General features: G+C 41.1%; 4 protein-coding genes across 9 annotated transcripts in view; 1 reads left to right on the top strand and 3 right to left on the bottom strand.

Annotated features, from left to right (window-relative positions):
* Positions 1 to 24,254, bottom strand: part of RPL9 (ribosomal protein L9) — a 388,416-nt gene that overhangs the window by 146,484 nt on the left and 217,678 nt on the right. The window lies entirely within an intron of this gene.
* Positions 4,442 to 11,555, bottom strand: LOC139796089 (toll-like receptor 6). Of its 2 annotated transcripts, none has more exons than XM_071743731.1 (2): positions 11,178 to 11,555; positions 4,442 to 7,353 (listed from the first exon to the last, which is right to left on the bottom strand). In XM_071743731.1, the coding sequence occupies exon 2, from the start codon at positions 7,261 to 7,263 to the stop codon at positions 4,792 to 4,794; it is 2,472 nt and encodes an 823-aa protein (XP_071599832.1). In that variant the 5' UTR covers positions 7,264 to 7,353; positions 11,178 to 11,555; the 3' UTR covers positions 4,442 to 4,791. The 2 variants fall into 2 exon arrangements, with proteins under 2 accessions (XP_071599832.1, XP_071599831.1); XM_071743730.1 differs by lacking the exon at positions 11,178 to 11,555 and adding an exon at positions 8,727 to 11,153.
* Positions 14,086 to 21,021, bottom strand: LOC139796086 (toll-like receptor 6). 3 transcript variants are annotated; one of them, XM_071743723.1, is made up of 2 exons: positions 20,901 to 21,021; positions 14,086 to 16,171 (listed from the first exon to the last, which is right to left on the bottom strand). In XM_071743723.1, exon 2 carries the CDS (start codon positions 16,106 to 16,108, stop codon positions 14,135 to 14,137), a length of 1,974 nt encoding a protein of 657 aa, XP_071599824.1. In that variant the 5' UTR covers positions 16,109 to 16,171; positions 20,901 to 21,021; the 3' UTR covers positions 14,086 to 14,134. The 3 variants fall into 3 exon arrangements, with proteins under 3 accessions (XP_071599824.1, XP_071599825.1, XP_071599823.1); XM_071743724.1 differs by lacking the exon at positions 20,901 to 21,021 and adding an exon at positions 19,844 to 20,132; XM_071743722.1 differs by lacking the exon at positions 20,901 to 21,021 and adding an exon at positions 18,324 to 19,502.
* The window catches only part of FAM114A1 (family with sequence similarity 114 member A1), a 34,925-nt gene continuing 31,817 nt past the window's right edge, over positions 21,147 to 24,254 (top strand). For all 3 annotated transcript variants that reach the window (XM_071743728.1, XM_071743727.1, XM_071743725.1), the window contains exons 1-2: positions 21,147 to 21,219; positions 23,739 to 24,088. In XM_071743728.1, coding sequence (XP_071599829.1) covers positions 23,747 to 24,088 — 342 coding nt within the window. In that variant the 5' untranslated portion in view covers positions 21,147 to 21,219; positions 23,739 to 23,746. The remainder of the gene's footprint in view (positions 21,220 to 23,738; positions 24,089 to 24,254) is intronic.

Below are 24,254 nucleotides of genomic sequence, written 5' to 3'. Positions count from 1 at the left end.
GAGGACAAGTACAGTGGAGATTCAACAGAAATTTAAAATACCTTTATCAATGTGCATTTAAATATTTGACATTATTTCACATAAATGCCTTGCTTACAGGAATTTTCATTTTTGTCTGTGGTGTCTTGTGGGATGTCAAAGTCACAAACAAATACACTTGCATCCTTCAGCCAAAGATGTGAATTTATATCTTAAATGGCTCATTGATTCATTTTAGCAAATTTTGATTTGAGAGGTATCTTGTAATTTTTAAACATACACAACTAAATACTTCCTTTAAGCCAGTCCTTCAATTTTTGCCCTAAGGAGAATCCAGTTTAGATACAAAGTTAAAAAACCTTAATCCTGCAGAATGTGTATATTTGAAAAAAGCCCACCTCTTTCTGTAGCAGTATTGCACTGTGCAGTGTGCAACAGGTAATACTGTTTTACTAAAATGTGCCTGCCTAAGCCATTTGACTATAATAAATCACTAGTTTCCAAGACAATCACAAACAGCTAAGCAGGTGTTACTGTTTGGATTTATTTAAATCCACACCACTGTTCTGCAGTGGCATTTCTACTGCCACATCTCCAAATACGTTGTCTCTGTCAAGGTTAGCAACAAAGCATTTTACATATCTTAAGAGGGCTACACCAGTTTTCATTATATTTTACAGATACTAGCACTTTTTTAATGTATTTTAAATATTAGAGGGTCAAAATAATCTTCCTGCTTAGCATCTCTCACCTGCAAATATAGCAGGGATCAAATATTTACTTCAATACTTGTATAAACTATGCAGAATTTTTAAAATAAAATGTAATATATTTTATAAGCTAGTAAGACAGAATGGGTAATTAAAGGTTTCTAGCGTGCATTACTATAACTTGCAAATATGGAGACATTCTGGTTATATCTTTTCTTACTAAAGATGTGAATGTTTAATGTACCTTCACTGTTTCTATTTTGGTAGTCCAATGGGAATTCAGTAATGACATTTTGTCATGTTGAACTGTGAACATGCATTTGTACTGTACAGTCCTCATATTATGTTTCGTATACAATACGTGTGTATCATACTGGTTAATAAAACCCTCAGAATATTGTTTGGGGTCATGTCCTCGTGTGCTGTGCTCAAAGAGCAGTGACAGGGGTACAAGGGTGGGGGGTAGGAGCTGGGTATTTTGGGTGGGCCATGCAGTGCCCATGCACACCTCCGTGTACCCATGGGCAGGGCCAAGGGCAGGAGCAGGAAGGACAGAAGCAGGAAGGACAGGAGCAGGCAGGATAGGAGCAGGCAGGATAGGAGCACCAGCCTTGGAAGCAACTGCACTTCTACCTCCTACACTGGAGGAGAGTTGTGCCCACCAGTGCACTTGGTGCCAAACTCAGAAAAATAGTCTAACCTGCTCCTAATCTGGGCACCAACACAGTTCGTTGACAGGTCTTGAGCATCAGACATGAAATTTTGCATCTCTTTATCACTCTCAAAACATCTGTGAGGACCAGGTCGAGGTGCCAGAGCAGATGCAGACAACAGGGCACCCATGTGCAGCAGCCCTGCCTGCCACAAGGCTCAGAGATGACGCTGTGACGGGTGGGCTGAAGTGGGTTTTATTTCTTCACACCTTTCCAAGTGCCTTAAAAGAGTGAGTCCAGTTGAATTCACTATTCATCTCTTAACAACTTCCGTTCCTGCTGAGGTAATTGCTGTGGGATGTTGGTGTCCTGCTGCTGTCCAACAGGTCAGCCTGGTGGCACCTTACAATGACATAGTGGTGTGCAGAAGGGAAAGTAAGTACAGAAGGAGGAAAACAAAACAAAACAAAACAAAACAAAACAAAACAAAACCAAAACCATAAAAATAAAACCATACAAACAGCAAACAAAATGAGAGAAAATCACTGGCTTGTATATCTTGGCCTCCTGCCTGAAAGTAAGGACCTCTCATCATAAAGCAAGACTCAGTGCTCACATCATGCTGCTTTATAAAGTTTATTTGTCAGTGAACCAGTCACAGTGAACCTGTGCTTCACAGCCACTTGCTGGAGGGGCTGATAGTGCAGGGGACCAAGGCAGAGCCCCTGACCCAGTGTAGGAGCTGCCAGAAGGAAGGGCTCATCCTGATCTGTCTTCCTTCACCCACACTCCTGCAAGAAGCTCCAGCACTTGCTGGGCCAGTGTTGTTATTTCTGTCTTCCTGAGGGGCAAAATGCATTGTATGCTAGCATGAGTGGTCATTTTCAGGAAATAATCGCTGATAATTTAATCGGCCACTGGGTGTCATCCTTGCTTTAAGAAACTGGCAAAATTCAAGTTTACATGATTGTAATATGAGAAAATATTTATGTTCTGACATTAAGAAATGAGGCTGTTCCCCCGTCTTACCTTCTATCACTAAGTCAGATAGTGTCATGCAACAAAATCTTCCAAAGGAGTCAAGATTTTGTGCCTTTACTGCAATTTTTAGCCATAGAAACATTCAACATTCAACCCTCTTCAGGTAACACTGATCTGGCTAAATCCTAACAAAGCTGATAACACAATATTGCTTTCATGTTTGCTTCCAGGAGTGTAAGCTCAGTGGGAGCAGCACCTGACATAATTTTGGACATTATGGACATTAGCACAACAATACTACAAGTGTTCAAAAAGGTATTCATGTCCTGTGAGTCTTGACAAGTTCTCAAGAAAAACTTCTATGAATTGGGCCGAAACAAAAAAGTAGTATTTAAGGAACCTTCTGAACAGAAACTGAGTTTCAGGAAGAAGGAAATGGAACTTCCAGCAGAAAAGGCATGAGAACCACTGTAAAATGCTTACAGGACAGGACAGGACAGGACAGGACAGGACAGGGAAGGCACTTAAAAGCACATTTTAAGGAGCTAAGGGTACTGTGCTCTAAGTAAATAACTGAAATGCCATGTTTATAAAGGATCTGAGAGGTAGGAAGAACAGAACATTAAAGGGTAAATATTCAAAAGCAGTCTAGTTGGCAGAATTTAGAAAACAAATTATTCCATTCACACATACCTACAACTTAATTTTCGGAACAGTCTTAAATGTGAGGGACCGTTCCATGGCCCAGACCCCTGAACTTTACTTAGTACATAAAAACCAGGCTGCTGATGCCTTGCATTTTCAGAGACCAGAACATCAGATTTGAGAAACTTTACTTCCTCTTTTCTTGTCTGGTAAACGTGACAGAACATGTGCCCATTATAACGTTGCCGTTAAGTCTGACTGTTGGTCATGCCCTTCGACTGTAAGGCCTGGGAAGGAGCCACCTCAGCAAGTGGCTCACATCCTCTTGTTGGCTTCCTCACCTCATGTGCTGCTCCTCACTGCAACCAGAGGGCTTTGCATTGATTGCCATTCAGCTCTAAGTATAATTACACAGCTCCTCATCACCAGTCAAATAATACCAGGAAATTTAATAACAGATAAAACCAAATAGTTTTATCATGTTGTCAAATTAAATCCAAGAACAGCAAATTATTAGATGCCTCCTATCAACAAATACCATTAATTTAATCAATTTAACGTCAGCCAAGAAGTTACTCCTTTTTCACCTGCCTATTGGCCCTCAGCATGTGCTAAAAAAGAGTTCAGTCAAAGTCAGGAGATGAAAAGGGGTTTATCTCCAAACATCAAGCTTCTGAGTTATAACACTTGACAAATTACTTAATTCAGTGACCTAATTCAGTTCTAGCAATACCACTCTTTCTCAGTTGTTGTGCAAGTTCTGTTTCCCACTGCTCACTCTGTTTCCCAATGCTCAAATAAGCATTGCATATTTTCTAGAAATATGAGGGGGTTTCCTGTTATTATCATGTAAAATGTATTCTAAATACCTACAAAACTCCATTCTAATATAGCTTGCTTATTAGCTGCTGCACTAAGATAGCAATAAAGTATATTTTATAATTTAACAGAAGAATTACGATAGCACAACCAAGGGAAATTTTTGTAATGAAATGGTAAGAGATTGAGGCATCTCATTTTACTTTGCTCACTTGCAGTTGAAAGAATTCTCAATAAGAGAAACACTGTATTGAAATACATAACTCCATTTAGAAAACAGGAAAAACAAGCAACCCAGTATAGCCTAATAGGATCATAGCACAAAGCAATAAAATTATAAAAATATTGTTAGTTCAGATATGAACTACTATTCTGAAAATAATAAAAAGCAAAGTCTACGAAATCATGACTTGGTAGGTAAATCTGGAAAGGAGGGAAATTTTAGTACAGCAAAGGAAGAGGAATATTAAATAGGGATTAATGGCTCAAATTTTCAGCTCTTACCCAGAAAATCCTCTGTCTGTAATGAAGGGAAAGATTTTCAAGAGGGAAAAACTGACTTGTAAGAAGGCCCAGTGAGGCCTGAAGATGCAGTGATACTGTACCCTTGGCATCTATATCAATGAATAGGAAAGGATATAAACAACAGCTCTCTTCTTTTTCATATTATTTAATTAAACCCAAGGAAGCAGATCCCTTCCACCTTAACAACAAAACACCCATGTCATAACAACGTTTAAATGCATGCCTGGACAGTCCTGATGACATTGAACCAACCGTTACTTTGTTTACTTTTGAATATGGCCATAACAAATGAGAAACATCCAAAATAAAGGCAATCAAAGTCTAAAAAAAATCAGTGTAATCACTGTTGAAATTTCTCTCTCTTTCCCTTTGTTGTTGATACGTAAATACAGAAGACTTCTGACTATAATTACTAGAATAAGCAATTTCTGTATGTATCACAATTACATTTAGCTAGAAAAAAGGAACATTAACGAAATTTAATGCAAGACTACTAAGTCATTCACATACTGATTTACATTACTAGCAGAAGAAGCATCACTCTGTTCCTCGTTTCCTTCAATGGATATTAGCAGGTTAATGCTAATAGCTGCCTTCAGGTTAGCCCAGAAAAGGCCACGCTTGCTCCTCTCCTTTGGCCACTCCAGGTAGGTTCGCTTTGCCATGAGAGCCTTCAGCTTGTGGTACCTGGCAGGGATAACATACGGAGGGATTGGCTCCAGCAAAATGAGGATCAGGCTGTTGGAATTCTCACTGAATAATTTGTGGTGGGCAAAGTACAGCTCGTAGTGACACCACTCGCTCTGCACAAAGTTGGGAGACAGCACAAAGATGGACTTGTAGCTCTTCTCAATGCAGTTAATGATGTTCTCCACAATGCTCTTCCCGGGGATAAAGTTTCTCTCGTGCTGGCACAGCCGTACGCAGCCCTCCCCCTTCTCCAGGTTTGGGATCAGCTCGTTCTTCACCCACGACGAATCGCGCTCGCTGTAGGAAACAAAGGCGTGAAACTGCAGAACGCTCTCCTGCTCTGCAGGGTGGCTCTGCCAAGCTCTCCGCTTCGTCTGCGTCCACTGCCACGTCATCCGCAGGTACCACGGCACGTCCAGGTAGATGCACAGGAAGGCCACGACAGCCACCAGCACCAGCGTCAGCAGCAGAGCCGTCCCGAGCAAGAGCGCCGTGTTGCAAGCCAGGTCGCTCAGGTGGAAGTCCTTCAGCTGCGTCCCTCGCAAGTCCTCCGGGTACTCGCACAGGTAGGCCCCTGGCCAGCCAGCCAGCTTCCCCCCAGACCGCCGCTCCAGGCGGATAAAGTCCTGCAGTTCACAGGAACACTTGAAGGGGTTGTGCCCGCCTTGCAGCTCCCTCACCCCTGGGCAGCTCTGGAAGAAGTCGGCAGCCGGGCTGAGGATCGCGTTCATCTCTACGTTCAGGAACTCCAAGGACAAAAAGGCACCGCACACCGGCAGGTCGGCCAGCCTGTTGGATGCCAGGTTCAGCTCTCTCAAGGATTTCAGCTCAGCCGTCCCCTTGGGGACGCTGGTGATCTGATTGCTTTGGAGGCTGACTTTCTGGACGTTGATGGGCAAGCACTCAAACACGGAATCCGACAGCTGGTTGGAGGACAGGTCCAACTCTGTCAGAGACTCAGCCCATGGGCATCGCGCGTCAGCTCCGTCGTGACTCAGCAAGTTGTAGCTCATGTCCAGGTATTTCAGTGATTTCATACGGCTGGTCATGAGGCTTACTTTGGAAAGGGTCTCAAATTTATTTCTCTGCAAAATAAGTAATTTCAGATCCGTCAGAGTGCTGCAGTTCTGGAACAATTCGTCTGTCAGAGCATTGTGAGAAAAATTTAAATACTGAAATGAGCTTTTTTTATTGGGGCAAAGCATGTGAGGCATATATGCATCATATATTGTCAAACTGGAAATATTCATCTCTGAAAACTCCCTGTAAAGAATCTCTTGGTTGAAATAATAAACCTTATTACGAACATGCTCCAACGTTAACACTTTCATCGAGCTGCCCGAAGAGATCAATTGTTCCAGAGGGTTTAATAAGTGTAGAAATTCATATTCATTTAGCACTTTCACTGATCCCCGAAAAGTCAAATTTCTCACAGTCAAAAGCTCCACAGGTGAATACCAAGTGAGCAGGAAAATCTGCAAAATGATAGCCCATTGTAAGTCTACAGTGTCAAGCGTCAGAGCTGTTGTCTTGATTTTCTTCAGAAGCGTGAAAGAAGGAGAAGGAAAATCTTTGTAGCTCAGAGTATATATTAAGTTAACTATTTTTAAATTTTCTGAAGTGCTCATTCCATCATACAAGAGGGGAAAAGTGAAGTTTTGGTTTGCTGCAAAAATGATGTGGAGACTCCTTGTGTTCAAGGCTGTCAGACTCTGAGGCTCATACAGAGCAAAGTCTTCTAATGTCAGGAGGACAGTGTGCAGCTGCAAATGTGTGATATACCCAAAGTCTGACCTTCGTATCATTGTGGCACTTAATCCTAAGTACTCCAAATGAAACATGTTCTCAAATTCCTGACAGACGGGCAGGGCAGTAAACTTATTGAAAGACAGATCTAAATGTCTAAGATATGCAAGAGTCTGACAGTAAACTTTCAAAATGTTGTTATGAGATAAATCTAAGTATTCTAAATCTTCATTAAAAATGAAGACACTGAAGTCAAACTCCGCAATTAGATTATAAGAAAGATTTAACACTTGAAGGTCAGAAAGAAAAATAAATTCAGAGACACTAAGTTCAGAGATCCTATTATGTGATAAATCTAATACATGAGTATGTACTGGAATGTTTTTTGGAACATTAGTTAGCAAGCTGCCTGAATAATTTGCAATAAATTCATTTTCCATAGTTGTCTGGATGTTATTCCACAGCATGGATGCAAACACACAAGCAAAGACATAGGTATTTGTAAGGGGTCTCATTATGCTTTCCAGGTTTATCTTGTTTTCCTATAGAAATGCAGAGGCATATCTTTGTTTTCTCTTCAATATATCTCAGTGATGAGTCCAGCCCTATGAAAAGAAAACACATGGACTTAGCCAAAATTGTCGAACAGTGGAATTGGCTTTTTATTGCTGAAATGAAAATAAATATAAAATTTACGTAATAAAAATTTTATTTTTTACATGCTCTTTTTCAAAGTTCTCATCAAGCCTCCTCACCTCCATCCTTTCATTGCATTATTTTCTCAGTTAAGTAGAAATTAATTCCTCTATAATGGGAGGAATACAATTACTGTTCTGTTAAAAAAAATACAGGTATGTTAAGAAATACAAATTTCTCAATGGTCTTGAAAAGTGCAAAACTGGTGCAACCAGACATCAGTGCATTTAGGAGTAAAGAAGAATGGGAAAAGGAAAATTATCCAGCGGAATCAATATGTGGTCATGTTTATCAACAGCATAGGTAGATTTGGAGAGGCATCAGTTCTGTCATGAAAACACTTGGCCTGCTCATTACTCTCTTGTCAGAAAGCTTTTCAAAGAAAACACAGACAAACTGAAGTATAAGCAACTCATAAACTGTTACAGGAGACAAACAGCTCTTGTGTGTTTCCTCTGCTGATTGTGTTTGAAAAAACCCTAAGATTTTAAAATTCTGCTCCTGTGTAATCTTTTGTCAAATAAAACACAAAAGACCTGTTGTTTTGGGGTTGTTTTTTTTCATTTATAGGTTATAATATGTGTAAACCACCAATAATTTGGTTGACTGGTTTCAAAATACTTCCCTTCCCCTCCAAGTCTACTACTAGGTGGAATGTTTGGGCCAAGTACAATATCACTCACAAGTAGAACCAAGACAAGGAAACCCCACAGCTTCCTTCAAAGAGGAGCTGACCCTGTCCCTCGAAGTCTAGTCCAGTCATGAAGATAGTGAATCAACTGAATTTTGATCTGGAACTATCTGGAGGCACTTCTTTCTGGGGGACAGGGGAGTCAAGAACAAAGCAAGGAATTTTGTGACAGGAATAAAATACAATGGTCCATGTTCCATTGCCAGGTGGGTGTTAACTTACAGCGCATGCTGTGCTATACACTGTAAGAAGGGACTATTCATGCTGTATAGCACTCAGGAGTATCACAGCTAAAGAACAGAGCAGACGTGTCTAGCAACAAAATATTAAGGATCAACGGTTACCTCTCCAGTACTTTTTTTATGATGGTATTGAATGAGAGTTGTCTGAGAATGAAAACTGCCATATTAAACATTTTTTTTTCTTCCTTTCTTTGTTCGAATTCAACACACAGTGAGCGTTTTCACTGAAGCTTCAAAATGAAAGAGTATCTCTCACTAGTGAAGACACACCAGCACCCAAGATTTCATGGAGTCCAAAATAAGTACAATAAAAAGAAAAAATACAAATAATCAAGAAAATATAACTCACCTTTTGTGCGTGGAATTCATCTCCAGTCAAAGAACCAGCAAAAAACCTCTACATACTCAGTTAACTCAAAACAGAAGTTCAAACAAGCACTTTTCAAGCTGGAGGATCTGACAGGAGTTGCTAATTACTTTGTAATCACTGCCTCAGGAAGTGTAAAGTACAGGATCTTCTTATATAGGCTATATGATTCCAATAATTAATAGAATTTTCCTACAGTGCATGTATTAAGAGCACAATGAAAGGAAACTTAAAAGTCCAGATGCAAAGTACATTTACTTCTCTAATATTTACATTACTGTACAGTTTAGGAAGAAATAAAACTAGCTGCAGTACAAAATAGTCACCAAGGCAAAAATTTTTAAACAATTCTGCATATCAAATTGCATGTCTGCTTCTGATGGTTACACAGAAGTTCTAGAAATTTTTCATTTCCTCTTTGGCATTCCCAAAAAAGAGGAAGCAGAACCCTCACAACCACCATTTCTTCATATTAAAATCTCTCACAGAGTTCTACCCCACAAAGGTATTTTCCTCAGCAAGCAGACTAAGAAATGGAGGACACTGACAAACTGCAAAAACTTAGATCTCAAAAGCTGATAATAGGGGCAAACTGGCACAGTTCAAAACCTGCACAGATCAGTCATCTTTATACTAGAGACACCTCAGGGGGTTATCAGGGACACTCAGTGCTGTAGCTTCCCTCAAAAGATTTATAAAAATGAACAGTAGAGAATATTTGCTATCATGTGAAAGGTGTAATGAAACCGTGAAGAACACAGCAATATGGGGCCATCTGGGAATGGAGGAATCCAATAAAGCTGCCATTCAGTTCATGTCTTGAACAGGGACAGGAGCCCGGTGAGCAAATCAACAGAGCAGAGAGTGTGAGCATTGCAAAAGCAGATGTAAAGAAGCAAAACCAACACCTGACTCCCACAAGCCTCTGAACTAATACAACATGCTTCAGTAACATTGATTAGCATGGAGGAAGATGAGATGAATAAATGAGTGCAGTTTTATTTAATCTTAATTAGTTTTAAGATTAAGTTAATGAACTATGTAACAAATTCTTCAAGTATGAGCAAAGTAGGGGTAGAGGGGACACCTGGGCACATTCTGGACTCAGTCCGGAGCTTACTCCACCCTGTAAAACAGAGCCTTGAAGGGGAGTGGAAGGCAAGAAGGGATTCAGCTAAAGAGATTGAAAAGTATGACGATTTATTCTAGATCGCAGTCACAGTTTTTTTCAAGCTTGCATTAGATCCCTTTCAGACTTCCTTTTGCAATTACCTTTTCAATTTTGTAAAGAAGAATTTAACCTTTTGCTTTGCTGAGAGAAAATGTCTGGTTTTCATTTTGAGATTGATAAGTCTGAGCAGAAACTGAAACCATTCTGATTTCCTCAGTGCAGAAAAATCTGAGTAAAGCATTACAGAAAACTGTGAGACATCTGTGTCCTAAGACAAGACTGGGGATCATGAATGTTTCACAATTAGCAGAAAGAGTCTGATCATAGCTGATACTGTCTTTTCTTCAAATGAAAGGTGAAGCTCCCACTGCTGGGCATTAATCCATAGAATCACAGAATCATAGGATGTCAAGGTTGGAAGGGACCTCAAAGATCATCTGGTCCAACCCTTCTAATATTATTGTTTATATGAAAATTATTAGGCTATGACACTTGTTAACAAACAATAATATCACAGTCAAACCAAGAACTAAATTATGCCAACCACTGGCAGTTTTCCAATATAATCCATGAAAAAGCTTTGTTGCACGGTTAAAATCAAACACACCATCAGCTTTCTGCAGAACTGACTCCAATGCACACACGGTTGTAAAATACAAAAGTATCTACACATTTACCACAGAATCATGGAATGGTTTGAGTTGGAAGAGACCTTAAAGATCATTTAGTTCCAGTGCCCCTGCCATAGGCAGGGACAGCTTACACCAGACCAGATTGCTCAAAGACCCCATCCAGCCTGGCCTTTAACACTTCCAGGGAGGGGGCAGTCACAAATTACTTTAAAGTTCATTCAAATAAACAGTTTGACATAAAAAATAATTTGCAACTAGTTAAAATAAAACTGATAGGCCTGAATACCTCTGTTCATTCATTAGGAACATTGAATAATGTTATTTTTACCAAACAACTCAGCAAAACTTTCCTTGGGACTTGTTTCAGTTTACTAATTAAATAATTTTGCATGATAGACAAAAACTAAAAAGCATTGTATTTCTGTTCATGCCTGCTGAGTGGAGCTGCTAAATGCCATACTTTCCATACTCCACGGGTGTACACCCATTTAGATACCTTGCTCCCTTTCTGAAGTTCACATTGCTGGGGTTTTTTTGTAGCTGATACTATCAATGAATAACTATCTTCACAAACAGCTTTTCCTCAAGGTCCATTTCACCCTTCTGCCTGAATGTTTTTTGTTTACTTACCCAGACAGGAACTGCAGCTATACTTGGCCAGGTATCACAAGCTATTCAGGACCAGCACTGTGCCCCAAGGTGTGAAGAATCTCTCCAGATGGAACTGTAGAGGGGAACGTCTCTGTGTGAAACACTGAGTTACAACACTGCCAGAGCAGATAGAGTCATCCAAGCACTCATGAAGTTAATACAGTTATTAAAGGTTGCAAAGCCAGTGTTTGGCTGTCCTCAAGACCTTATCCTCAGCTCTCCTTATCACAGCTTAGCCCTGTGTGGCAAGGAGGAAAAACAGGTGTTAAATGCTGCTCTGAGTCAAAGTGAGCTGAGACTGTTTTGCATTTACACCCAAGCTTATTTTTTTGGAGCATAAATAGACACAAGGAACAAAGCTGTGGGGATCCAGCTGGTAAGACAGAGCCCCTTGCAAAATACAGAACTTTCTCATTTCTTAGTTATCAAGTGCTTCCTTCTGCCAGAACACGAACTACAAATGAGCATTATGGTCAGCCTTGGTAAATGCTTCTGAAAGAAAAACGAGACAAACTCAAGCCCTAAATGAAAACACAGCTTTCACAGAGGTTTTGTACCTCCAGCAGAGTATCACACGTACCACAGAATCCCATTCTTTCCCTCAAGCACCTTTCCCTGCTCTAAACCTCTGCAGCTGAGCTTCAGTGCTGATGCTTTGTCATGTTTCTAAAGCTTAAAAAGGAGATGAGTCCTCAGCAGGGCAACCTCTGCTGCATCAGGACTCCCATCTGTTGCATTTCTTTATGCTACACACTAGTTAAAAGTATCTAAAAACATTTACACTTTCACTTCATTCTGCACGTTTTCTAGGTTTTACAGAGTCTCACAAAAGTTATCAGCTTTTTATGTTGATATTATTATGTGTGTAAAAATAGCATTCCTGCTAGTCACCAGGATGACTGTCAAATGCCAGGAATCTGCTCTGATACGGTATCGGACACCAGAATATATTTACACACTTCCTTTTCCTGATGGCTGGAGTGCATACAGTGTTCAGTGCAGAACCAGTTGCCAACTCACATTGCCAGGGTGCCCAGGAAAGGACAGCTACTTTCCAAAATGTGCAGATAAAGTGCCTGACACACTTAACAGTTGAGAGACTTAACAGTTCCTCCCCCCCACCCTGGCCTCCCCACATGGGAAAAATTTCTTGGACTAAAACTGATTTTATAGAAAGTGTTCAGAGTACAGCATCACTTGAGAAACTCCTTTCCTGCTGAATCACAGAAACTTGATGCAGTAATTCACTGCATGTTACCTGTTTTTTCAGATCTGTGGCACACAGCATGGACAAAAAACTAACAATATGTGGGCTTCTGGTCCGAAAGAACAAGTTTTAATTGATCCCCATGCTCATTACAAGCATCCCTTTCCAATATTAATCATAAAAGTATTTTGGACATATACCAGAAACCTGTAATTATGAATTTCTGCTTATGATTGCATCAGCTACATTGCCAGAGGTCACATAGTTCCCAAATACTTTCCAAGTAATTCCCCACTAAAAAATTCCACTCCTGAAAGAAATCATTAATTTCTGGCAGCTGTGCACTCTCTGACTTTCAGAAGGTTTCTCTTTCCTCCAGCCAAGAGAAGAAGCCTGCGAGTCCTTACAGCTCCACAGACAGCAGAGGTCCAACTGTATTACTGACTTAAAACTTTCCACTATCCACTATAAAGCAATCCAGATGTCTCTGGTTGTGTGAAAGGGAGAGGCAAATCAAGTCTGCTCATCTTCAGTTTTCTAAGGGTTAAGTGAGTCACTCACTGAAGCATTAGCTGGAGGGGAAGGAGGAAGCACAACAATTTATTTCCGCAGTTCTGAGTGAAACGCCTGCAATTTAGTGGTAGATGTGTTATATTAATTTTGAGGCTAAGTGGGATGAGAGAACTAAAGGTGTTAAATTTGATCTTTTCCCTACAGATTGTTAAACAGTTGCTTAAATTTCAAGACTTCAAGCCAAGAGATCTCATTCTATGTGGCAAAAGGTACTGATTCAGCTTGAAAAGGACAGATTCTTTTAATAATAAGCATCAAGTAAGATACATGGGTGAGAAGGAAAAAAAAAATAGAAAGATAAAGAAAACCCACGATGCAGAGAAGTCAAGAGCTTCTCAAGACATAGCCAATGATGATAAAGACAGACAGATGTATTATAGATGTTACCGCAGACAGACCCCCTGTCAGTCCCTCTGGTCAGGGCACTGCTCAGGATCAAAATGGTACCAGGACTCTATCAAAGGGTGGGAATTAGAGCTCTAAATTTTCAGTTCAGTGTCTCTCCCTCACAGCAGTGCCAAAAGGTGAAGTAGCTCATCTATTTATTCATTTATTTTATTTATTTTTTTTATTTTACCCCAAACTTTTATTCGTCACTCAGGCCTCTCTTGTAGCACGGCCATTTTTGTTCACCAGTACTGCATGTTCGCAAAGCTCTGGATCAGACTTCTACCCTTTAAAGATTCACTGAATCTGTGAAAACACAACTGAGAAACTATCTCAGCCTCTGGACTCATAGACACTTTCTCAGGATGGGTAATTTATTTTCTTGCAACTAATTTTAGCAAAAGAGGTCCTGAGACCAAGCTGCCTAAGCCTTCTTATTAATGAAGCTCTGCAAACTCTCCAACCACCTAAGCATTCTTCACATGACTATACCAACTGCTCCAGATTTTATTCTGCTGAGAGAATTTCACTAGAGTATTTCAAGCTGCATTTCAAAATTCACATCCAAACTAGTTTGTGATTTGCTACCTCTGTTTCAACTATCAATCTCAAAAGACTTCCAGTAAGGTGAGGAGAGTTCTACCTAGACTTATGTGGCAGCACAAACAAGCGAGTAGAAAGAAGGGTATGTAACAAGAAGTTAAATACACAGACAACCAATGAAAATCAAAGTATTTATTTCTTCACCAAGAAAAAAACAGAAACTCCGTTAGAATGATTCATAATCTGTTTCCCCACACCTCTTTCCATCAGTCACTGGCAGGTTAATGCTAATAGCTGCCCTCAGGTTAGCCCAGAAAAGGCCATGCTTGCTCCTCTCCTTTGGCCACTCCAGGTAGGTTCGCTTTGCCATGAGAGCCTTCAGCTTGTGGTACCTGGCAGGGATAACATACGGAGGGATTGGCTCCAGCAAAATGAGGATCAGGCTGTTGGAATTCTCACTGAATAATTTGTGGTGGGCAAAGTACAGCTCGTAGTGACACCACTCGCTCTGCACAAAGTTGGGAGACAGCACAAAGATGGACTTGTAGCTCTTCTCAATGCAGTTAATGATGTTCTCCACAATGCTCTTCCCGGGGATAAAGTTTCTCTCGTGCTGGCACAGCCGTACGCAGCCCTCCCCCTTCTCCAGGTTTGGGATCAGCTCGTTCTTCACCCACGACGAATCGCGCTCGCTGTAGGAAACAAAGGCGTGAAACTGCAGAACGCTCTCCTGCTCTGCGGGGTGGCTCTGCCAAGCTCTCCGCTTCGTCTGCGTCCACTGCCACGTCATCCGCAGGTACCACGGCACGTCCAGGTAGATGCACAGGAAGGCCACGACAGCCACCAGCACCAGCGTCAGCAGCAGAGCCGTCCCGAGCAAGAGCGCCGTGTTGCAAGCCAGGTCGCTCAGGTGGAAGTCCTTCAGCTGCGTCCCTCGCAAGTCCTCCGGGTACTCGCACAGGTAGGCCCCTGGCCAGCCAGCCAGCTTCCCCCCAGACCGCCGCTCCAGGCGGATAAAGTCCTGCAGTTCACAGGAACACTTGAAGGGGTTGTGCCCGCCTTGCAGCTCCCTCACCCCTGGGCAGCTCTGGAAGAAGTCGGCAGCCGGGCTGAGGATCGCGTTCATCTCTACGTTCAGGAACTCCAAGGACAAAAAGGCACCGCACACCGGCAGGTCGGCCAGCCTGTTGGATGCCAGGTTCAGCTCTCTCAAGGATTTCAGCTCAGCCGTCCCCTTGGGGACGCTGGTGATCTGATTGCTTTGGAGGCTGACTTTCTGCACGTTGATGGGCAAGCACTCAAACACGGAATCCGACAGCTGGTTGGAGGACAGGTCCAACTCTGTCAGAGACTCAGCCCATGGGCATCGCGCGTCAGCTCCGTCGTGACTCAGCAAGTTGTAGCTCATGTCCAGGTATTTCAGTGATTTCATATGGCTGGTCATGAGGCTTACTTTGGAAAGGGTCTCAAATTTATTTCTCTGCAAAATTAATGTCTCCAATTGAGTTAATTTGTCACATTTTTGAAAAAGAAGATCTGTTAAATCATTCTTTGAAAAATTTAAGTATCTAAGGGGACTTCCAGATGAAGGACACAGCATATGTATCATCTCTGATTCAGCTATTGTCAAGGCTGCAATATTCATGTCTGCAAATATTCTATATAAGTCGTCCTGTATGAAGTACAGATCTGTGATTGAAACTTTCTTCATTGTCAGTGCTTTCATAGAGGTACCTGAATAGTCAAAGTCAGACTGTGTAATGTCGGACAATTGTGTTACACTGTTAATACTGAAGTATTCAATGGATGAGTGCCATACAGTCTGAAGAATTTCAATAAGAGCATCCCAGTCCACCAACACATCGGTCAGTGTCAGATTTCGTAAGCTGGAGCCTTGTCTGAAACCAGATAACAAAGCTACTAACAATTTTACATTATCATTTGTGATTTCTGACAATGACAAGCTTTCTGTAGTATTTTGAATAACAACCCAGTGAGAATTATCTTTGTACCAATTACTCTTTCCATACAGTAGTGGCAGTGTCTTGATTTTTTTGTCAGAACCATCTTCTGGAAAATCATTAGAAGCAGATGTAAAGACCTCATTTTCCATTGTCAGGCTGACCTGGTTCCAAAAAGTCAATGCCAACAGACACTTGTAAATAAAAAATTTTCTGCGAGTTCTCTTATTTTCTCTCATATTGGTTTCTGATTCTCTGGAGATGCTCAATACTTTTCTTATCTGTCCATCTTTTGTTTAATCCTGTAGCAAAGAAAACAAACAAAACCCAAAACCAGATTGGATCATTAGGTGGCTATGCAAGAATCATCACAGGGACTACTGAACCTGTAAGGTTCTAATTTCTCATCTCTCCCTTGTACCCAGAAAGCAATGAAGGCACAGATCATCGCTCAGCTGAGGCATTGTTATTTAAGAGAACACTACTGAAATTTTTATTTGGCAAATATGTCTTATTTAATATCTAATGAATCTGTTTGTTACAAGACATGTCTGATTTCACAGGTGACTAAAATTTGCTGCTTACACAATTATTTCTGTGATTCAAAGTAGTATGAAGGCTTCCCACAACTGTATAATACAAAACCTAGCCCTGTTCTAAAGGATGTTGACCTCAAATGTCACAGTTGTGAAAGAGAGTCTTATTGAAACACAACTTAGAGAAAAATCTCTGACTTGGTTTTGTGTTTCCCTAATGGAGGACACTTTTAATTTCTGAATGCAGAAGTATATGGTATCCAGCCTCCTTTTAAGTCAGCCACTGTAAGTTCCTCCTTAAATCTCCTTTTAGATATCACCACAAATCCATTAGACTGCCTTTCTGAAAGAGAAACCGGTAAGAACTTTTAAAATGTGTGGATCTTGAATTAAAGTTGTTTTCCAGATTTCTGAAATCTTGGGGTTTTGACTTTGGAATATTCTTCCCCTCTTCCTCCCATTATTTTTAAATTGGAGCTGTTGTCTGAAGCAAGCTTTCCATACTGCTTATTCATGACTGCACGGGCTTTCAATTTTCCCTTGATATTGAAAGGGCTGTATTGTGTTTGTATTTCTATTGACCCTACAATGATTTCTAGTGACTCCACAATGAGACAGTAATACCTGTCCCATGTTGAACTAAAACACAACCTCAACAACTACATCTTCCGTATCACAAGCTTTCTTAGAACTGCATTACTGGATCTAAAATGTACATTCTCCTTGATCTAACACAACTTACTGCAAAATCTCAGCAGTACAACAGTAAAAAGTCCACTGAGTTCTGCTTTCAAAAGACTGCATGAAACTAAGCTTGGAAATTGGCTAAAACTAGTGGGGCAATATGGCAAAACCTTTCTAGCCTTTTTTCAGACTTTGATTTTGAAACATTATATGTAGCTTTCTCATCATAGCCCTCAGAATCTGGCATTTGGACATATGCAGAAAACAAAATATAATCAGCATCTTCTATTCTGCTCTTACAATTGTTTGGGCAACACTAGTAATGTGTATATAATCAAACAAAATACACAGCTTCATTAGAAACCCAGAGGAAAAAAAAAAATCTGTCTTCCAATCACTATTTTTTCATAGGACAAAATTACAGCAATATCTTGGGACTAGGTGAAAAAAGGGTATGATCTTCCACATGTGCTTATTTTTTTTCTCTTTCCTGTATCCTGACATTCAGTCAAATAATTTACGAGTACTTTCAAATTTTCCTTAGAATATCCTACCTAACAAGATTAACAACTGTTACAACACAGGACACACCATTTCAGAGCTAACACTGGAGAAACTATCCTTTATAGTCTTATCCTTATTAATTCAGAAGTATCTTCAGGTTTTCAAGCTGGACAAAAAAGTATTATCAAGGTATAAGCAGAGAAGCAATACATTATGGTAAGCAAACCAAGATCACATCATTTAAGAGCTAGAGAAGAAATCAAAATAGATTTGAAAGTTTTTCAAATATTATCCGACTAAACTTTCATATAGGAAATGTACAGAATTCATTGAACTATGATAGTTCAGTATTAAGGCACACACTTCACAAGCTATAGCCATAATACAAGCCTCAAATGTTAAAACTATGTCTTTCACATGGATTAAATATATCAAGTTAGACCCATTTTTGAATTGTATAAAAAACGTTTCTGTTAAATCACTGTGACCCCTTTAACTATGGGGGCAGTGCTAATACAAACAGACTGCTCTTTGAGCAGTTTTTTGTATAATTTAATTGAACATAAGCAACTTTTTTCTCATTTCTTACTCATACACTTCAAAGTACATCATACACTTGCTAGTAACCCTCTATGGAAAACATGCCTCATTTGCAAGTAAGACGTAGAATGTAAAACAGTTTTAGCAAAGTAGCAACCACATAAAATCAATGAAGTGAAAAGTTTCTCACCAGAAATCCCTCCTCTCCGAAAAAGCCGAAAAAGAACTCAGTAAAAATACAAAAAGAAAACTTCCTGTAACTCTATCCTACTGTTTAGTAACGCCCAAACCTTTAATGAAAATGTTTGTGCCATCTACTGACAGCTTATGAAATGGCATTTGCTTTCCTTCAGATTTATTTTCCACATACATGATTACTGCAATTTCCTCATTATTTAGTTATTATTAAATCATGTGATTTTGTGCTTTGAACCAGATTAAGCAGGGGAAAAAATAATCTTTTAACTAACTTTCCATCTTCATCAAATTGCCATCTTTTGGGCAAGGTTTACACTGAAATTCAAACATTTTCCTCTTTGAACTTAATAATGATCTTAGTCTGCATGCATTATTCTGATTTTTTTTTCTTTATTTATCTACATCAATTAAGATGCCAAGTTCTTATCAGGGCTGGTTTATAAAAATACTGCTTGTCTTATTTTAATTTGTATTTAATGGGCATGGAAAAATAATATATCTCTCCTCTTCCAGCACTGTTGTGACTGGGTTAAATAGTGGACATAGAAACAGGAGGTGAGGTTTTTTGGTTTTTTTTTGTTTTTTTTTTAAACTAAAACAGAGCAGCAACTTGAATACCAAATGACTAAACACTTGGCTTACTGTCCTGAAAAAGACATAAACCAGTCTGTGTTTATTTCTGTATAATTTGGTCAGAAATTCCATCATAGCTGAGATCTAAAGACAGAACTGTCTCACTACAATCCACTTATCTGGGTGAGCATACTATAACATATAACATTTCAATTATTCAACACTACAATTATTTAGGAAGCAGAGGAAATACCTTAAAAATTACTTTTTCACTTAAAAGCTTATTCTTTACACCATATTTCATTTCTCAACTTCCTGAGCTTTCCAGCATTAGCTGGAAAGACTTCGCTATACATCCTTAGGATGAGATAAAATTCTAAGGTAAGACCTTGCTTCTACCAAACATTAATTAATTTTGAATAAAGCATTTTAAGTTCTTGACTATAAATTACCTATTACTCTAATGAATACAGAACCAAATGTTACCATTAACTGGATGCCACTAGCCTTCATATTTGCCAGATATTTACCAGTGCAATCACTGGAAGAAAATTAATATATTCCTCAAGTGTTATGCATATTTCTGTGCTTTGTTAAAAAGTCAAATGTAGTTTTTTCTTTTCAATACATTTATCTATTTATTAAAAGGCTAGCATTTTTCCTGAAATCCATTAGGCAGACAACGAGACTTAACTCTGAGTAATAACAAACTTGAGTGAAATATGAAACGTTCATTGGTTGCAAAACCATTTGCAGTATTACCATAGTGAGAAAATACAAGTGAAATTCATTACTGAAAATGAAATAAAATTAGAAAATGCAAGTGCTAAATTCAAGACAGAAATTTAGGAACTTAGGAAACAAATACATCCTTCTATCTCAATGGACAGATGTACACATTTAAGCACTTACAATGATACTTTCATCCTGAGAAAATACCTTTATATTACAAGAGATTAATATTGTCTTGTAGTTCCAAAACATGCATCATCTTGTACAGAATCTGCAAAACTGACAGTGTAAGATCCACGTTACAGTCAAAATTACCATCCACTCACAGGGAAAAACAATTCCCAGGGATTGAGTTTCGTCTGTCATGATCCCTCCTAAGACTCTGCCCTTTTCCACACGCTCCACTGAAAACCAGAGGGCAACCCTTAGGGCCACTCTGGATTCCATTTGCAATAGACATCTAAATAGTAATAAATTAACCTAAAAAGAGGCTGTGACTGCCACCCTGATCTGATACGTAAACTTGTTTAGTGACTCACACATTTGTTCTGCTACCACCTGCCTGCATTGGAAACTTCAGAGCCTTTTGCCTGATAAGCATGTCTGTAAATCTGTATCTGTGAAGCACTACGCTGCGTCAAAACTGGGGCTTTATTGTTTTGCTTCCTGTGGCAACAGTATTTCTTTTTTTGTCAAATAAAGACTGGTGACAGAAAGGATGCCAGGATGAATTGTGGAATTGCTTCTTATCACAGAAAGAGCATGCTTCGCCTTAAAATGAAGTGACAAGAGGAGGAAACGGTATGAGGAATCAAAAACCCCAGGCTGTTGGGCAAGAGCCTTGTCCGGCCACGTATTTCCCGCGTGGCTGCGGGTGCCCGGCACTGACACGGACTTACGGACAGCCCCCCCGTTTCTCTGTTTTAGCGCCATTTCCCGTAAACACAGATTTAACGAAGGGAGAAAGTGGTATCAAAAAAGCTAAATCTCAATTGTTTTATTCCGCAGCCACGCACTTCAGCAGGAGAGTTAATTTTTTTAGATAAATATATAGATAGTAATTTGACCCCAGATCAGAAACTGGACTCATTTACACCGAAATCGCCTCTGAATGAACTTTATCCCATCAGCGTTGCCAAATTTACCCCCATCAGCGAGGCGGAGGGCGGCCAGCCCGGCTTCACCCGCTCCGGCCCGGCCGGCGCTTCTGACAGGCTCCCCAGCGCCGGGACAGCCTCCTCGCCACAAGACCCCCATGTCCCACCGCTGCCCGACAGCCACCGCCCCACTGCCGAGCGGGGACGCAGAGAGCTGAGGGCCGTGAGGGGCGATAATGGTGGCCGGGGCGGCTCTTCCCTCCGGGACAGCGCTACCTCCGCGGCCCGCATTCCGGGCAGCACAAGGCCTCCTCTGAGAGACGGCGGAAGAGCGAGGGAAGAAGAGTCAACCCTCCCCCTCCTCCCCGCAGCTCGGCCGACCCGCAGCTGCCCGGCCCGCTCTGCCTCCTCCCCCAGCTGCTGCCGACGTGGCGGGGCGGGGAACGAGCGAGGGGGGGGGGGCGCCGGGAAGGGGACTGCTGAGCGGTAAGGAGAACAGCGATATTTCTTCTTTTTCTCCCGCTTTTGAAACTGGCTGCGGGCTGCTCAGTAATAACTCTGCCCCAGAGGGGATTGCGAAAAGAAAAAAAAATACAACAACAAAAAGAAAAAAAGAAAAAAAAAAAAAAGGGAATTTGTGGCTGCCGCGGGTTTGAGGGAGCGGCGCTCCGGATGCTCCCGCTTCGCCCCGGGCCGGGGGCAGGTGGCAGCGGGGTAGAGGGAGCTGCCGGCGGCAGCGCGGGGCACCCGACGGAGGCTTCGCCTCAGCCCGCCGGGCCCGCAGCGTTCCGCGGCGGGAAAAGAGATCGCAGGCGTCGAGCAAAAAGGGGAGCGCGGTGCGGCCGGCCGGAAGAGTTATCCCTCACGGGGGCGTTGATCCGTCTCCGAAGGCACTGCTCGGCGGCTGGGTTTGGGGTTCGAAACGGGATTAAACTCCTGACGGGGCGGGTCGGCAGGTGCCACCGAGTGCGGCGGGAGCTGCCGCCAACCCCTTGCCCCTGGGGACCGGCGGGTCCGGCCGGCCGATGGTCGCTGCCCGCCTGAGGGCGGCTGGAGAGAGCCAGCCCGGCCCAGCCCTGGCCTTGGCATCGGCCACATGAACCGCCTATGGAGAATCGGTCCCGCTGGGCGGAGCTGTCCGGGTTGGTTTTGATCAGTGTAGGTGTTGATCCAGATCCGAGAGAGGGTGCCAGCATGAACGACGCCATGGCCCAAGGGTCAAGCACGGCTTGTGGTTGCTGAGAGAAGTGGTAACTTGGGGTTACGTGCTTTGCACCCGTGAGGAAGGTTTAGGTGACAACTGCAAGGACTTTGACCTGAGTGGTCCTCAAAGATGACCCGGTCCTGCCAAAATTTATGTGCACATGTATGTGAGATCCTTTATAAATTGCGTTTTCTTATTTGGACCCATGCAAACTGACAGTGCATGGATGTATGGGGTTTACAGGTTTTAGTACAGGATCCTCATAGCTGGTGGTGGGATTTGGTTTACAAACAGAAAAATTTTCTTTTGCTGGTGCTGCCCATGACACTGTGAGTGCTGTTAAAACAGTGTCTGTGTTTACCCACACTAAAGCACTCTATAGTGTTTGCTATATTTGTAATGGCAAATTGCAAATACATGTGGCAGATATAAAGATTCTGAGTGGTAAATGCATGTGTTCTAAACATCATTAAGCTATAGGCTAAGCTAAGTAATGTAAGTAGCACCAAGTACTTACTTATTCGTTTCTTCTTCACTGATCCCAAATGCTGTTCTTGGAACTGTTCAAGCAGCTGATCAACATTCAAATGAGATAAGCAGGCAGCTAAAGCCAGAAGTGTACGTGATTTATAGACTTTAATAAATACTAATGTAAATACGTATTTCTTAGACAGGCTTCTTCTAAATCCCAGTTACGTTATGCTTTTTGCCTTTTTTTTTTTTTAGTGTTCCTCATTCTCTTTTAGAACCTCATTCATTCTTAACAGATGCAAATCTTTGAACTGTATTTAATTAATATGGGAGTCAGTGAAAATACAGCATCTGCAGAGGAAAGGCTCTAAGTTTATTTTGTGCAGTGCAACTCTTGAAATTACAACTCACATCAGGGATCATCTGACTGGAGTGACAGGCATACCATTGTTGCCAACAAGTTACCCCTGTGTTGTAGTCGTTTTGGACTCTGCCAGTGCCACTCCTTAATCACCTGGAGAGCTCATTCAATGGCCATTTCTTTCCCTTCCTGGATTGTGAGCCTAATGACTGCACAGTGATGGAAAACACTAAGAAAAAGAAAGCTGCATTAGAAGATAAGGTGTAAATAAGAGAATCTTTGTTCGTAACTTACAATAAACACAAATCAGAAACTTTATCTCATGCAAGCTTACTTTCACTTCAGAATTGAAGTTTAATCACACAATTCCTGAACTGACGTCTGTACTTTTAGGTGAGAAGTTTACTTACTGTTTATTCCCTAAACAGTAAGTCTCTGAAACAAGTGATGCAGAAACAGTGTGAGCAGTGAATGATTTTTGTCTGTCAAATGTCTGCAGGGTCCAGAACCTGTCATGTTCTCAAATTATTCCCTTTCTTCAACACATAAGTATCACCATGGCTTTAGTCACACTGTGTCATCCTCCTCTCAGTCATCGGGCTGTAGGAAAATGTATGTGGAAATGATGAGGAGACCAAGAACTTTTTGTCTGTTGCAGCCCAGATTATCCTGTTCTCCAGTGGTCTTTCATTTACATCTAGAAGGGAACATAGAAATTTACCATGTGGAAGTGCTTATATTTGACAAACGAACATCCTTTATCTTTCACCAAGCCATATTTTGGAAAACAGTAATGCTGCTTTTCATACTTGAGTGCTATACTGCACCTTGTGATATCAGTGTTGGCATGATGCATGTGCCACAGGGTTCCCTACTTCATGAAGCCTTACATCAAGGCTGTGTTGGTTTTTTAGCAATAACTTATAGTAAATGCTGTGTATTTTATCGTTATTTATTTCCTCTATGCAGAATTGAAAATGTCTGAAGACATAAGTGATGGCATCCCATCTGAAGAAAAACCTGAAGTAATGGAAACGACCAGCAGTGAGATACTGCCTCCCAAGTCTGTACCAGACCTTGTGGAAGCTGAGGTTTTGCACGAGTCACCACATGATGAACATGGACAGGCCACTCAGAGTGCCAGCAATGGGCAGGAAGGAGACATATTTATTAACAAAGACCCTTTGACTGAAAAAATAATTGAAAGTCTGCCTTCCAATGGAGAAGCACCTGAAGAGGTGCCCACTGAGTGCAATGAGACTGTAAGCCTTGATGCAGAACCTGAATCTGAAGAAAAACTGCTTGAACAGAACAGTCAGGTAAGTAATACTTTCTTTTCCGTAAAAACCCTCCCTTACCTGGTTTTCTAAGGCCAGAATTTTGTAAAATGTGCATACTGTTTATCCCAAAAGTAAGGAATAAAAAGAAAGGAATAAAGTAAGTTAAACTGCAACACCAAGCTTTTGGAAATTAAGAACAGTTTAA

Source organism: Heliangelus exortis, chromosome 4, assembly GCF_036169615.1.
Source record: "Heliangelus exortis chromosome 4, bHelExo1.hap1, whole genome shotgun sequence".
Classification (NCBI taxonomy): Eukaryota; Metazoa; Chordata; class Aves; order Apodiformes; family Trochilidae; genus Heliangelus; species Heliangelus exortis.
Note: the sequence above shows the minus strand (reverse complement) of the source record. Positions and strands in the feature narration are given on the sequence as shown.